Source organism: Phaethon aethereus (assembly GCF_964289735.1).
Source record: "Phaethon aethereus genome assembly, chromosome: Z".
NCBI lineage: Eukaryota > Metazoa > Chordata > Aves > Phaethontiformes > Phaethontidae > Phaethon > Phaethon aethereus.
This window is the reverse complement of record NC_138577.1, coordinates 73,379,341-73,394,026: the sequence shown is the minus strand read 5'-3', so window position 1 is coordinate 73,394,026 and position 14,686 is coordinate 73,379,341. Positions and strand designations below refer to the sequence as shown.

General features: G+C 46.4%; 2 protein-coding genes across 3 annotated transcripts in view; one reads left to right on the top strand and one right to left on the bottom strand.

Moving 5' to 3' along the window:
* Positions 1–2,415: 2,415 nt before the first annotated feature.
* Positions 2,416–10,067, top strand: XPA (XPA, DNA damage recognition and repair factor; the record flags this gene model as incomplete). Its single annotated transcript, XM_082013331.1, has 7 exons — positions 2,416–2,478; positions 2,563–3,265; positions 3,607–3,726; positions 5,835–5,940; positions 7,532–7,697; positions 8,329–8,446; positions 9,919–10,067. 7 exons carry the CDS (start codon positions 2,416–2,418, stop codon positions 10,065–10,067), a joined length of 1,425 nt encoding a protein of 474 aa, XP_081869457.1.
* A 3,535-nt stretch (positions 10,068–13,602) lies between these two features.
* NCBP1 (nuclear cap binding protein subunit 1) overlaps positions 13,603–14,686 on the bottom strand; it is a gene marked incomplete at its 5' end in the record, with an annotated part of 30,086 nt that continues 29,002 nt past the window's right edge. For both annotated transcript variants that reach the window (XM_082013417.1, XM_082013418.1), the window contains one exon: positions 13,603–14,060. In XM_082013417.1, the coding sequence (XP_081869543.1) occupies positions 13,947–14,060 (114 nt within the window). In that variant the 3' untranslated portion in view covers positions 13,603–13,946. The remainder of the gene's footprint in view (positions 14,061–14,686) is intronic.

The following is a 14,686-nucleotide window of genomic DNA, read 5'->3' as shown; positions in this document are numbered from 1 at the left end:
CCTATGCTCTGGCCTGCCAAGAAGCAGGCGGGGAGTGCACGGGGAGCTGGGAGGGGGCACAGCCAGGACAGCTGACCCAAACTGGCCCAGGGCTATTCCATACCATATGACATCATGCCTTACCAGTGTATAAACTGGGGGAGTTGGCTGGGGAGGCACCGCGTCTCGGGAACTGTCTGGGCATCGGTCAGCGGGTGGTGAGCTGTGCATGGCTTGTTTTGTATATTCTTTTATCATTATTATTGGGGGGGGGGTGTCTGTCCTATTAAACTGTCTTTATCTCAGCCGACAAGTTCCACTCTTTCTCCGATTCTCTCCCTCATGCCGCTGGCAGGGCAGGGTGTGAGTGAGCAGCCAGGTTAAATCATGACACAGGGCTACCAGCATCAAGTATTACTCGGCATACAGCATCTGGAGAACTACCTAAAACACTGATACCATTATGATTATTAACTCATGTGCACCCATTAAGCCATGTGTGTTTAATATTAAACATGAGTATTATCGCATGACCAGAGGAGTGCATATGAGATAGTTTGTAACCCCTCCTCATGCGTAACTATTAGTTTTATTACCTTCTCATGACGATGAAAATTTTGATTCGTTCTGGTCATAAGCAGAGCTGGGGAGAACATTCTGCTGTGATTGCCCAGTCAGACTGACCCTGAGAAAAAGAAAGAAAACCCTCTACTACATGTTTCTAAAACAGTTTCGCTTAATAAAGCACTAGCTGCATTGCATGGATAGTTGTGGCCCACAGCCAAATTTGTCCAAGTGCCTTGCCTCTGAATTTGCTTTTGTTTATATCTTCTAATTTCCTTTTAATCCTAATTCCAGTTTGGTTGCATAATAACAATATCCTTCTGCCCTTAAAACCCTTACACAGGGTCCCAAACTTGATTTCACTTTAATGCAGTTTTGGTTTGTGAATGATACAGAACTATTTGTTAACCCCCAAACACAACTCAAAAGTTGTCTCTTCCCTAAATTTCTACTCCTACAGAACAAAGGAGAAAAGAGTGACACTAGAATAAAATAAGGAATCCAAACACACCTATGTTTGCTTTTCAAGCAAACAATTCCATTTCCAAGTCATCTAGTCATCCACTTTGCTTCAAACTACTTTTATTTTACTTACTTTTAATGTATTTATTCGTCTGTTTGTAAGTCCACCGTCAGGGAGTCCGAAGGAGAAAGTAATGAGGTTGGAGAAACGAATGCTTATAGGATACCATTCCATAAGCCGCTTCCTGTAGGCCAGCATTGCAATTTATATTTTCATCTGTTAAATACCTTCTGTTATAGACCTTTGTCTTTGACTCTGAAGGGTATTTGGACATGTTCTTTGTGGCACTTCTCCAACTTTCTGCAAACACTGAAAAGCGATCTTGCTGAAAGTGGACAGTTTAGTATGACTTGGTTATTAGTTTTTAAGGAAGAGGTTCTGTGATCTGAGACAAGAGAAGTACTTTAATTGGCAGGAGGAACTATCTACCACTCATGCAAATATTTGAACCACTTAAAATGTCTTCATCTGCGTTTAAATACATGCATATATATAAAAATTCCCAGAAGCAGGATGTTCTTTTCATAGCGTTTACAGCACACTCCGCTGGCTGTTGTTGAAATTTAATACCAAGCAGGGACGACATGCTAAAAAGAAGTAAAATGTTTTTCGACAGAGCAGAAACACAGTTTATGCAGGTAATTACCGTGGGTAGTTAGGACTGGATCGCAGAAGCACTAGGGATATATTCTGAGGGCAGCAGGGAAAGGCTGGCAGGTAGTCTCATGGAAAGGAGAGACCCTTGGGGGAGGAAGACTTCGTTCTGTGCTGTAAGGTCATACCGATTTGGTATGGAGGCAGGGAGCAAGCATCTGTAACGACGTCTTCATTTCCCTTGCTTGAAGGACAGGGCAGGCGCTGCCTAACGGCAAGCGAGGATCACCGGCTATTCGGTATTAAGCTGGCTTTATAGGAAAGTGGCTTAGAGCCACATTTGCATGACAAAGCCATTTACGTGTATCTCATCAATAAGGCAGGCTACAGGCTCCATTTATCCTCCATTTGCTCTTGCGCGTGCATCACACGCAACCAGTAAAGGTAGTGAGGGGGATTTTGGTAAGAGAGCTCTCGTTCCCCGTGCTGAGCGTGGCTTGGATCACCCAGGGCTGCCAGCGGCCATGGTACCCGCCAAGTATCTTCCTCAGGAAAGAAAACGTGGTTGAAGCTGTTCTGGCAGGCCCAGCGAGGTGGGGCACCCCCCCCCCCGGCGCAGCAGAACTGGGCCCTGCTCAGGAGGAGGAGGAGGAGACGCCCGGGCACCCCTGGCGGAACAGGGACCTGAGCTCCGGGGCCGGCGGGCGTTGCCCCCTCCATCTTGTACAGTCACCCCACGGGGCTCGGCCTGGGCCATGCCGCATGCCCGCGTCCGGGCACAAGCACACGGCCCGGGCCGCGCCTCCTGGACAAAAGGGGTATTTGCTGGGTGACGTTGCTGAGGAATTCCTGCCGCGGGGGGGGGTGCTTGGTGGTGGAATTTTTTTTTTTTTTTTTAACAGGGTGGCTCGAGCCTGAGGCGACGGTTGGTGCAGAAAGCGCTCGAAACGGCACACGCGGCCCACAGCCGAAATCGCAGGGTCATCGGCTCCCCTCCCCCACCCCGCCCGACAGAGCGCAACCCCCACCCCAGGCCCGCCGCGGCCGGGCGTCCGCCGGGCCCTCCCCGGCCTCCGGCCGTGCCCCCCCCCGGCCGGGCGGCACCCCCCCGGCCCCCGTGGCCGGGCGCCACGCAGGCCTCGGCCCCCGCCCCACCGGGCCCCGCGTGCCCCCATCCCCCCCCCGCTTCCCGGCACCCCCTGCGCGGCGGCGGGGCGGAGCCCGCCGTGGCGGTGCGGGGAGGCGAGGCGGCGGATGCGCGCCTGCGCGAGGGGCCTCGCCCCTTTCGCCCCCTCCCCCGCCTCCCTCTCTGCGCAGGCGCAGTGCGGCGGCGGCTCGGCGAGGGGAAGGGCGAGTCGCCGCTGCTGGAGCGGGGGGGATTCGCGGGGCTCCGCGGCTCCGCCGCCGCCATGGCGGGCGCGGCCCCGGCCCCGGCCCCGGCCTCGGCCCCAGCCTCAACCCCGGCGGAGGAGGAAGCAGCTTCGGCCGCGATGGGCGAGCGGCCGCCACTCTCGACGGCGGCGCTGGCGAAGATCGAGCGGAACCGGCAACGTGCGCTGGCACTGCGGCAGGCGCGGCTGGCGGCCCGGCCCTATCCTGCCGCAGGTCGGATGGCAGCGGCGGACGGGTCCGGCCTCGCCGGGCGGCTCCCCGCGCCCTTCTTTTTTTTTTTGCGGGGGAATGGGACTGGGGGGGGGCGCCGCTTTTGGCGCGAGGCGGCGGAGGCGGTGGGGAGGGGGAGCGGGAACGGGAAGGGGGGGGTGGGGGGAAGCCGCGGCGCGCGAGGGCCCCCCCCTCCCCCCACGTGGGGGGAGGGGGGGCCCTCGCGCGCGCGCGCGCACGCCGCGGCCCCCCGCCTCGCGCCGCGGGGGAGCGCGCGCGCGCGCCCCCTGCCGGCGGCGGGTCCCGCCGCGGCGCTAACGCGGCGTCTCGTTTGTCTTCTGCAGGCGGCGCGCGGGCGCGGGCCCCCCCCAAGGTCGTCGACACGGGAGGGGGCTTCTTCCTGGAGGAGGAGGAGGAGGAGGAAGAAGAGCGCGGCGCTACCGAGAAGATCGTGCATCCCCCCGGTAAAAAAAAAAAACAAAAAAAAAACAAAAAAAAAAAAACCCAAAAAAACCCAAAGTCCCCAATCCCACGAAAAAAAAGCCCCCAGCCCTCGGGGGGCCGCGCAGGAAAGGGGCGGCGCCGCGTGCGTGGAGCTGGCGGGGGAGGGCAGGAAGGCGCGGGGGCGGCAGTGAGCCGGTCTCGGGCTGGGCGAGCAGGGCGGGTTGGGCGCCTTTTTTATTTTTTTCCCGGGCTTTTTCCCCCCCCTTTCTTCCTCCCCCTCCCCCCTCTTTTTTTTTTTTTTCCCCTTCCTTCTTCCTCCTAACGCGTCCTTCTGGATGTGCTCAATTTCTGGCGCGTTTGATTCTTTCGGCATTAAAGCAGCTAGCAAATAGGCGGCAATTAAAAATGAGGAATTTTAAGCCGCGGAAATGGGACGCCGTCAGTGCCCTTGGGTACAGCAGTTGGGTTTTTTCTTCCCTTTCCCCGATAAACATTTTCTACTATTTCCTTCGGGAATTCTAATTTTAAGACCAAAATAAGTGTAAATCTGCGCGGCTTCGTCGGTTCTGTGAATTTTGAGGTTGATAGCATTTATGCCAAGATGAGAGCACTGCTGCAGTGCCAGCTTTTATCGTTATAAAACGTACTGACGCCAAGTTGCTGATCGTTTGGTGGAGGATTTCAACATACTGTCTTGTGATATTCTCCCTCCAAAAAGCATAATGGAGAAGTAAGGATCCCAAAATAGATGCACTTTTCTGGGATTGTCTTTGTCTTGCTTTGTTCTGCTCTGAATCAGCTGCAGGGCTGTTGGTGCAGTGTATCTCTTTGTTAGAATCACCACCAGATCTGATTAAGAGGGTAAACAGCTAGCAGCCCTACTTTTGAGGGGCTGATGTTTAACAATAAATTAAGTAGATCTGGGGTGCCTTTGCACTGGAGCCATTTTTGCTGTGTAATCCTTAATGTCATTGTCTTAATAAAATGTCTTTATGTTCGGGAGTACTGCCTTAAAGATGGAAATGTGATGTAAGAGCATGACGATGTGAAGTACTGAGCATCCTGCTGTCGCGAGTAGGACTAAATTGGCATAAAATGTCGTCTTTGCTGGATCGAATCTGCTATAAGTGCAAACGCAATTAAAAATGTATGGTGCTGCATATCAAGCATTAATCTTCTGTTTCAGGTATTGTTAATATTCTGCAGCATTACCTCACTTTCAGCTCGTGAAACTGTATAAAAGTGTTAATTTTCTGTTAGAATTACAATATTACTGTTAATGGAACATTTGTTATAGCTGCAGTTACTGGAATACATATTTCTTGGTGTCCCACGGAACGTAAAGCAGATGGCGATGACGCTAGAGGTGATCCACCCGGCGAGGATGCGTCCAGAAGCGATGGCCGGCAACTGGGATGAGTCTGGGCTTGGAGCAGTGCTGAGAGGGCTTGGGGAGAGGATTGTAGTGGAGCTCCATCCCCATTCCACTCCTAGCAGCTCTCTGGCCATCCACCTCCATTTCTGCCAGCTGGAATGGACAAGAACCTTGTCAACCGCCCCAGGCCTCCATTGAGCTCATTTAGGGAGAGGCAGGTGTGGCTGTGAGCTAGGAAGAAAACGGGAGCAGGACTGAGGACTGTTGATGCCAGTGCAGCTCCTGTACTGCTTCCTGCTCTAGCCATACTCTTCGAACTGCATCCCCTTCTCTGCTTCCTCCTGTTCCTGCCTGCATGTCCTCTGTGAATCGGGGCATATTTTGGAGGGCCAGAAAGGAGGAAGCTGTAGGAGGGGATATGAAGACCTTTTATGGGGAAATGAAGAGAATTTTTTCTTATTTTAACAATGGCTAAGTTGAAACAAATGTGTGCATTTGAATGTTGAAATCCAATACTTAATACAGTGAACCTACCAGCAAGAACAGAAATAGACCAGCGGAGATGGGATTGCATGATAATGGCTTTGAATTTGTACTGTATCTTTCTGGAAAACTTCAATAGAAGAGTGAAACTGGTGTGTAACAAATACAAGACTATAATGTAAATTTTAGTAAAATTGCCTGTAATACCAATTCCAGATGCTTGTTTTTAACATGGTAGTTCCTTTTAAAAAAAAAATTTCTTTCCATTAGCACCTGTACTAGAATTTGACTATCTCATCTGTGGAGACTGTGGCAAAGAATTCATGGATTCCTACCTTATGCAGCACTTTGATTGGGCAACATGTGATAATTGCAGGTATTACAAATAATCAGGAGAGGGAAGCTTTATTTTGTGTAAAGATTGCTGGCTGTAATTTAGTTAATTAAAATTCTGTTAAATTAAAAGGCTGTTGGCAAAGAGACATTTTTCAGTAACTTAATACTTTCTGAAAAAGTAAATGGAAGTTGAGCGATAACCTCTGTGTTTTCTGTTACGGAAGTGCAGAATGCAGCTTTGTCTCGTGAGGCTGTCTTGGGGTAGGGGATGTCAGGAGATTTTTACATAACATGGAAACATGATGTCTTGAGAGCAGTTGGCGTGTTTGTCAGCATGGAGATTAATGTCTGGTTGCAGACTAGAGCTATTTGAGAAACTGATGGAACACAGAATACCGGTGTTCTGAAGTGGAGCCAGGATTAGGAGACTATTTGCTGTCCCAGTGAATTAACCCAAGTGAAGTTAGTGTTTGGTCAGCATGAGTGGGCTGGGAGTGTGGCAGCCAAAGGGCAGAACCCCCATGGGAGGTTACTGGTTGACCTGCAGGGTAAGCAGGAGTTTGTCCTTGAGCAGAAGGCAGTCTGTCCTCTCTTATCTTTAATACAGAAAAAGCTCCAAAAGCCATTGAGATAACCAGGGTAATCTCGATGCAGCCAACCGCACAGGATTGTAGGAATGAATGGGTGAATGGGGAAAAAAAAAGATCACAGGAGTTTTCTGAGAGCTTCCCCGCCTACTACAGGGAGCAGCCGGGGTGTGCACATGGTGTAGGCAGTTCACAGTCATTAGAGACCAAGTGCTGTGGCATGTCTCTTGAAGGTAAGATGGGTGGAGGAAGCACATGGTGGAGAGGGCTTGGAGCCTTAGGAGTAGTTTTCCATCTGACTAAGTAGCTCTTGGAGCTGAATGTTTAGAGATTCCTTAGTGCATTAGCTTTTACTGTGAACTTTGAATTCTAGTAAAGCTACATTTGCAGCACTACTTCCTTTATGACCGTTGCTAGCACTTAGCGTTTGGCAGATTGTTCCGGCTCAAGCAATTCAAGTTACACTTCGGTCACGATTGCGTAAATGTAATTTTTTTCATTAACTCATAAATGCTGCTGTGGTTACACAGTTCTTCATTATCTGTCTGGTAAAAGTTACAATCTTTTGAGGTCTTGCATTTAGAAATGAGTGTTCCTGTCTGTTGCTAATCTGTTTCTGGGATCTAGAAGCATATGGAGTATGTATATTCTCAGGTGATCTGACCTGTCTCACATTACACATTCTTTCTGTCTTGACCATGTGTCAGCCTTGTTCTGTCCTCTTGAATTGCATCTGGGTTAGGTGAATACCTAAAATTATTCATACTCCTTTTAAGTTTCAGTTACTCCCTCTTGGAAGAAAAGCCTTTCTAGAAAAACAGGCTTCTCAGCTACTCTTTGCTCAAACGGGAGAATTTTAAAACAACTTCAGTAGACCTATGCTGGAGTTTAGCTAGATTGTTGGAATCCGAAGTTACTTGCGTACATTAAAAACTGAGAGGATGAGGGCTGACTGTATTTCAGGAATGTTAGAAGTGATGGGGACTTAGATGTTAATAATGTGGTTTAGGTGTAGCTTTCTTACCATTATTTTACATCTTCCAGAGATGCTGAAGATAAACATAAGCTTATAACAAGGACAGAAGCAAAAGAAGAGTATCTTCTTAAAGACTGTGACTTGGACAAGAGGGAACCGGTGCTCAGATTCATTGTGAAGAAAAACCCTCATAATTCACGATGGGGTGACATGAAACTTTATTTAAAACTACAGGTATAGAAACTGTTGGTGCATTGCAGACTTTTTACCTTTGACAACTTTGGTAGCCAAAATGTGTCACTTCAGTTCTGATTTCTGAATGATTTTGTCGAAGCGAAGTTTATTATGCATAGCTTTTGTAAATTTTCTGTATAGTTAAAGAGGAGCTGTGGTCCAAATTCATAAAAAATGTCTGTGTTTGGGGGCATTTTAAAGATGTGTATGGACCACAACCTCGGCTTGCACAGTTACAGGTCATGAAGTGCACGGCCTTTCAGTGCTGCTCTGAAACACGTGGGGCAGCTACTGCTGTGTGTGGCCGTTTGTAGCTGTGGCCTCGTGTTTGCAGCTCTGCCCTCAGAGGCAGCAGGAAAGGCAAGTAGATTTTCCAGGGCTCTAGTCATTTCCTGTTTGCTACTTTTATAGGAATGCTGCTGCTTTAGTTGAATATGCACAAAATTAGAGCTGGGTTTGACTTCCCTGAGTAAGTTACATCTAGCTGATACTGAAAAATCAGCATTGCCTCTTACTGTGGAAGGAATGCTGTGTTTGCGAGTCGAGAGCAAAGAGGCAAATGGCAGGCAGAGCCAAGACTGGGTTGACTTAGGTATGTGTACATAGATGTGTATGTATGTCCATCCTGTAGGTAATCAAGCGTTCTCTTGAAGTCTGGGGTAGTGAAGAATCATTGCAAGAAGCAAAGGAACTCCGCCGTGACAGCAGAGAGAAAATGAAACAGAAGAAGTTTGATAAGAAAGTTAAAGGTAAAGCATTAAACTTACATACTGCACTACCTGAAGTAAGGTACAGTTCTGTTTGTTTGAATTTGTTTCTGCATCTGATTAAAACTATTTAGAAAATCTGCAGTGTGGCAAAATGGAGGTTTTCAGGAGCTGTGTGGGCAAGCCCAGAGCAGTCTGGCCTGACCTCATAGCTGAGTATTTTGGGCAGAGGGTTGGACTGCAGATCTGACGTCCCTTCCAACCTGAATTACCTGTTGTCCTATGGACATGATGTAAGTGGCAGAAGTCAATTACAATAGTTCTTTATGGTGTTTTTTAAATTTTTTTTTGTATGACCCAGAATGTGCCATAGAGTGTTCCTGTTCCTTTTCCTGATTTGCAGAGAACATCGATATCCCTTTGTGGCAGTGGGCTATAATTCTGTTATATATATGGCTTCTGGTAGAATAAATGAAGAAAGGAAGTGCCTTTTCCCACTATTCACAGTATTCCCAGCTGCTGTTTTTACTGCTAGTTATCCTTGTTTTTTCCCTGATAAAAGAGTATTTTAGGAGAGTATTAAATGGGTAGAACTTTTGAAGAATACTTTCAGCACAGTAGTTTTCTGCTAGTGATTTTAAAAAAGACTGCATGTTTGTTTCTTTGCAAGAGCTGTGGCTTACCATGATGTCTGTGCTGCCCATAGCATGCATGCTGCACTTTGGGTCAGCGTTCACGGAGGCAGAAAGCTCAAGCTGGCTGTACTGGTAGTGTCTGGAGGCGGCAGAACATGAGAATGAGTCAGTAACCCCTATCTTGACCATTGGTGTTCAGCGTGCAGGACTGGCAGCAGACTGTAGCCAAGATGCCAGAGTCAGTGCAAGTACAGGCCTTAACATGATGAAGGTCGCAGCCCAAATGGCGTGGCTCAAAACATGACTCTGTTACGCTGTTTGGTTTGCTTGCCACCCTGTTGCAACATCCGGATAGTATCTTGGGCTCAGCTGCCAGCCTGTGCTCTTGCAAACCCACCAACTTCACTGCGGCTGCTGCAAGCAGGCATTCGCATTATTGGGCATAAAGCTTAGAGAATGCCAAGTCATTTGGGAGGCTTACTGTGACCTGAATGAAAAGTACTCCTCCTTGGTCATGTAAAACAATGAGGTGTTTTATGAAAACTTCTCTGCATTCCACCTACCCCCTTTTGGATACCCTTGAATGGCTTCATGTGAAAAGGCAGTGGGCAACATGTACTTAGTCCAAATGGAAAATCATCTCCTGTGAGATCTCATGTCATGGTAGTTTTTATCCATTAAAATATGCAAACAATGGTGAAGAGTATAAGGCAAGTCAAAGCTTTTTCTTGCAATAGTGTATTCTCACCCAAAATTTATGGAAGACAGGCAAAAGCAGATTATCATATGTAGTCCTCAAAAAGTTTGTTAGCTTGAGTTCTGTTAACCATTATTTAATGTTTATTAAAATCTTAAAATTATTCTTGCATTTCTCATCAGAACTCCGCCGTGCTGTGAGGAGTAGTTTGTGGAAGAAAGAAGCTAGCATACACGAACATGAGTATGGACCAGAAGAAAACATTGATGAAGATACATATAAAAAGACATGTACTGTATGTGGCCAGGAATTAACTTATGAGAAAATGTAGTGTTAATCTGTTGTTTTGGTTTTTCTTTTTCAAATTTCATTATCTTTTTAATGGTATTTTGTATCCAAGTCAAATAAATGCTAATTATGAACAATCTGTTGCCAGATTCTGTGAAGAGTGATGTTTGTCAGTTGTAAGAAGCTCTGTACAGAACAATAAGCTTTGGCCTTTAAGTGATATCTTGGGGTAGAATATGACAAATTTTTCAACAGTTCAGTAAATTGTTCCCTTGTATGCCCAGTTGGTATCATTGTACTTCATACACTATTGAAACATAAGGTTAACTTCCCACTCCTTGTCTCCTTCCCATAGAGGAGGAAGGCTCTATTTTGTCCCGTTTGGTTTCCAGTTCCCATTACTTGCCATGGGTGGGCAGAGGACAACTAGCTGATAAAGCACCTCCTGTGGTGGTTGGAGACAGTGTCATGAGGCAGGTTCTCCTTGCTTGGATTTGAAGAGTCCACTGAAAGAGAATTCTAGGTGGGAAAGGAGTATTCTCTCTCAAAGGAAAGGTGTGTACTCCTGGGGAGGTTGCTGACACATGTATACCATGTTTCATAGGTGAAAGTCCTTAAGTGTATTCTCTACTGCTTTTTTTCCCCCACATTTTGGACCAGAGACCAAGGTGACTCTTAAACAACTTTATCCTTTCCACTTACAAACTTCTGACAAATGCCTGTCCTTGGAGGAGCAGGGTGGAAGTAGCATTCCAAGGTAGATCCTTCTAAGTGCACCTGAAGTTTGCTTTAGGTAGAGCATGGATTTACTTTCAAACTTCTCAAATTTCAAATCTTCAGTTCTTACAGCTGTTGCAGAAATGGCTGAAGCAGAGGAACATGCTCCAGGCAGCTGCTCTGCATTTCTTCCTTTGCCATTGTAAGTACGGCAGATCTCTGTGAAGCCTCTGGAGACTTCTTGGGGGAGCCTGGGCCACTGTGGCAGTGCAGAACTGAAATGTTACAGGAGAAGGTGTCTGGGCATGCAGGTGATGGTTCCACTAACATGCCTTCACTTCTCCAACGCTGTCCCATCATCTGCAGCCCTCAGTGGCCTGCCTTCCCACCAAGCATGGAGGACTCAGGCACCCAGCAAGGCCTAGGAAAGTGGCACATGGAGTTGGCCAGAGGGCAGGAGGCAAGTCCTGGCAGAACTTTTGGAGGTAGTTCTCCAGGTCATGGTTCTGTGACTTGGTGCCATCTTGGGTCCCAAAACTCCTCTCCAGGGCAACTGGGTGGTGTGCACTGCTGCCAAATCACATGTGGGCTGGCTGTAGCAGCCACCCCTCAGTAAGGACCACCAGCCCACCCCTGCCTTATCTCCTGCAGCAGCACAGCCCAGAAGACAGGAGGTGGCAAGGGAGAGGGAGAATTTCCACATCAGCACCCTCCTGGCACCTAGCAGCACACATGCTTACCTCACATGGCTGCGCAGGTGAGGGACACATGTTGGATCAGCCAGTAGCACATTTAACACCAGTGTAACCCCACAACAACTGCTTTGCTTCAGTGCCTCCTCACTGCCCCCCCCCCCCCCATCAGGTAGGACAAACACTCCCAGTAGCAACCTGCTTCACCTTCATTTATTTTTGTCTTTAATTGTGCATTTTTTTTCCAACCACACCACATTTCTACAGCATCTTTACACTATCCCCCATCTCATGCTTCAGCAGTTCCAAGTTTCTCCAGTTAGCTGCTGGTATCGCTATGCAAGCGTCTTGTTCTCTTTCCTACAGATCCAACCAGTTTCCCAGTCAAGTCAGGTGTAGGCCACCTACAAAGAGGGGAACATTTCCAACAGACTCAAGAAATGTAATCAAAGCCCATGCTTGCCATGGAAGTCAAATCGATTTTGAAAGACGCTGCTATTTGGTTTTAAATCACAGGATTATGCTCAGGCATTTGCAACTGGATCCCCAGCACCCGTATTTGTCAAGGCTCAGAGGAAGTTACAGGTTTGCAAGTTCGAACTGCATTCAGTTTTACAGACGTCACATTTATAGTTAGACCCCCACCATTAATTAATATCAGCACTCTGATACTGATGCAAGCCAGTGGAAAAAACCTATTAAATCCCAATTAAAACCTCTACAGTATTAAATGCTTCTTTAAAAAAAAAAAACCTATTTGATTACTCAAGAACGTTAACAGAAAAAGATTTGAAGCAGAAGTCTGCATGACTGACAAAACTCTTGCATAAAGCAAATATACAACAATTAACAGTACACCCTGGAAGAACAGAGGGATCAATCAAATCGGAAAGGATAAGCAAAGAAAGCAGAAGTAACAGATCTAAGCCTATGAGGATATATCGGATCGCTACAGGCCACACACAAACTTAGGTCAACATTCAAAGTAGAAAGTTCCATTTTTTACCCCTCCTCACTTGATCAGGAGGTCAATTGGTCAATGTACAGATGAAACGCATTACTAGGTATCATACTTGAAAAAATAATTTGTACAGGAACAAAATTACTCAAAGCTCATCACTTGTTAAGCTTAAACTCAATAGCACTGAGTATGAAATTCTTTAAACATTCATCTGCAAACTGAAGAGACCATAAGGAGCTTGGAAATACACTGCACGCAGACAGACCTGAGCACCTAAGGCAGTGTCCTTGCCATTCATCACTGCTTACCGTAATACAGACCACTCCGGTTTGGCGTTCATGTACGTAATGTTACTTGCATAACGCAAAACTAAGGCTACTCTATTTTCAGGTTGTGTTTTCCCAGTCTAAGTCTCCTGTGAGATATCACTTAATTTAGCATTAAAATGCTTTCTGAAAACATGGGAGCCATGTGCTGTTGTCACATTATAAAGCAAGGGAAGGGTACCAGATGCAGCCACCGCCAAGCAGTTGTTCCTAAGCCAGATGAGGTGAGGGCACTTGGTTCATCCACTGTCACTGCCAGAAAGATTTCTGGATTCCTGCAGGTCCAGCCCAGCGCAAGCTTGGCAGCCCAACTAGCTACAGGCTGAAATAAAGGAACAAGCTGAATGCTGCCCGGCTCTCTCCCCTGGCATCTGGGGCTGGAGTTCCCAGGTAAGGCTTGCAGTACAGAAGTCAAAAGTCTGTTCCACTCCAACCCTTGCTCACTGTCTCTATTTACCAGTGAAGGCTGCTGCCAGAAGCAATTAATGATTTTTCGACCATACTGCAAAAAGGATTGTGTTTTTCAGAAGTTCTCCATGAAGTTCCTCTACAGTTTGTAGCTACTGTAATAAGACACTAGACAATACATTTAAAAAAACGTACTTCAGCTGTATTAAAACCATGTTCTTTCAAACTCTGAAAATCTAGCTGGCTTGGTAATAAACAAATCCATATGCTCTATACTACTTTGAAAGCTTAACTCAAGTGTTTCACATGCCCAAAGTTAAGACACTTTGCCTACGCCATACTAGAGAACTTACCACACTGCTCACTGAGAAGGTGCATCCCCTTTCATACTCACAAAACACTATGAACTATTTCTCATTTCTGCAATGCCTTTAAGGGCTCAGCAGAGGTAACAAATTCTATTGTTTTGGGGTTTGTTTGTTTGGTTGGTTTTGGTTTTTTTTTCTGCTTTTTATTTTTATAAAAACAGGGGAGAAGCAAAAATACTACCATGAAGTCAAGAGTCAAACCAAATTAAAAGACAACAAAAAGAATTCACACTTTACTTCACGTCTATCCCCTGCAGTCATATCTTGTAAGGCTTATGATGCTTACACAGTTTGCTGTTGGTTAGAGTACTGTATTGTTTTATATAGGAGCACATGAAAGCCAGTTTTAGTCAAAAATTTTTTCCATCCCCATGTCAAGTTTTACCATTAAAAAAAAAAGATTAAATGCCATCAAAGTCCTGCAGACAAGACTCTGCCCATGAATAATCCTCAAGCCTGCAGAGCACAGAACTGCTGAAACACAGCCAGTATGTGGTGGTCCAGTTCAGCTGTAAACAGGAGGTTCTCTAGGGTCACCATGTACTGCTGGATTATCTGGTGATGCTGGCAGATAAAAAACAAAAACAAAACACAAACCTTTATTATTTTCATTTAACTTTATATAAGAACAGGCAGAGAAGTAAAAACATGCAAGAATCACAGGTCAAATGTTTTCAATCAAAATGGCTAAGCACATCTCACTTCCACAACAGCGTAGCCACTGACAAGAAAAAGCGTAATGGAGAGCCACTAGTGATTGCAAGAAAAAAGCGTGTGCTGACATCCTGTTTTGAGAAGCACTCTGCTCTCTGTAGCTCTTCACTCCTGGACCCTGAACTGTGTGCAGGACACCATGCAACTGCAGAGATATCCCAGGAGAATCCTGATATTCGCTTTCCTCTGAAGCCACATCTACTACCAGGGAAGAGTTCAGCTCAGGGGAGAACTATACCACCATTCCCATTCTTCAGCATACCTTCGGATCGCACAGGTATAATTTTCTATTACCATCACTTTCATCCAGCCACCTGTGCTTGTTACCTGATTTAATACAGATTTTTAACAGATATTTACACATCTTATTAAAAGGAATTCTGCAATATTTTAATGCACTTATTTAAAAGACATCTATTTTTAGTATTCTTGTTTGCTCCAACTTTGCCCTTACTATAAGCACACAGTTAAGAGGA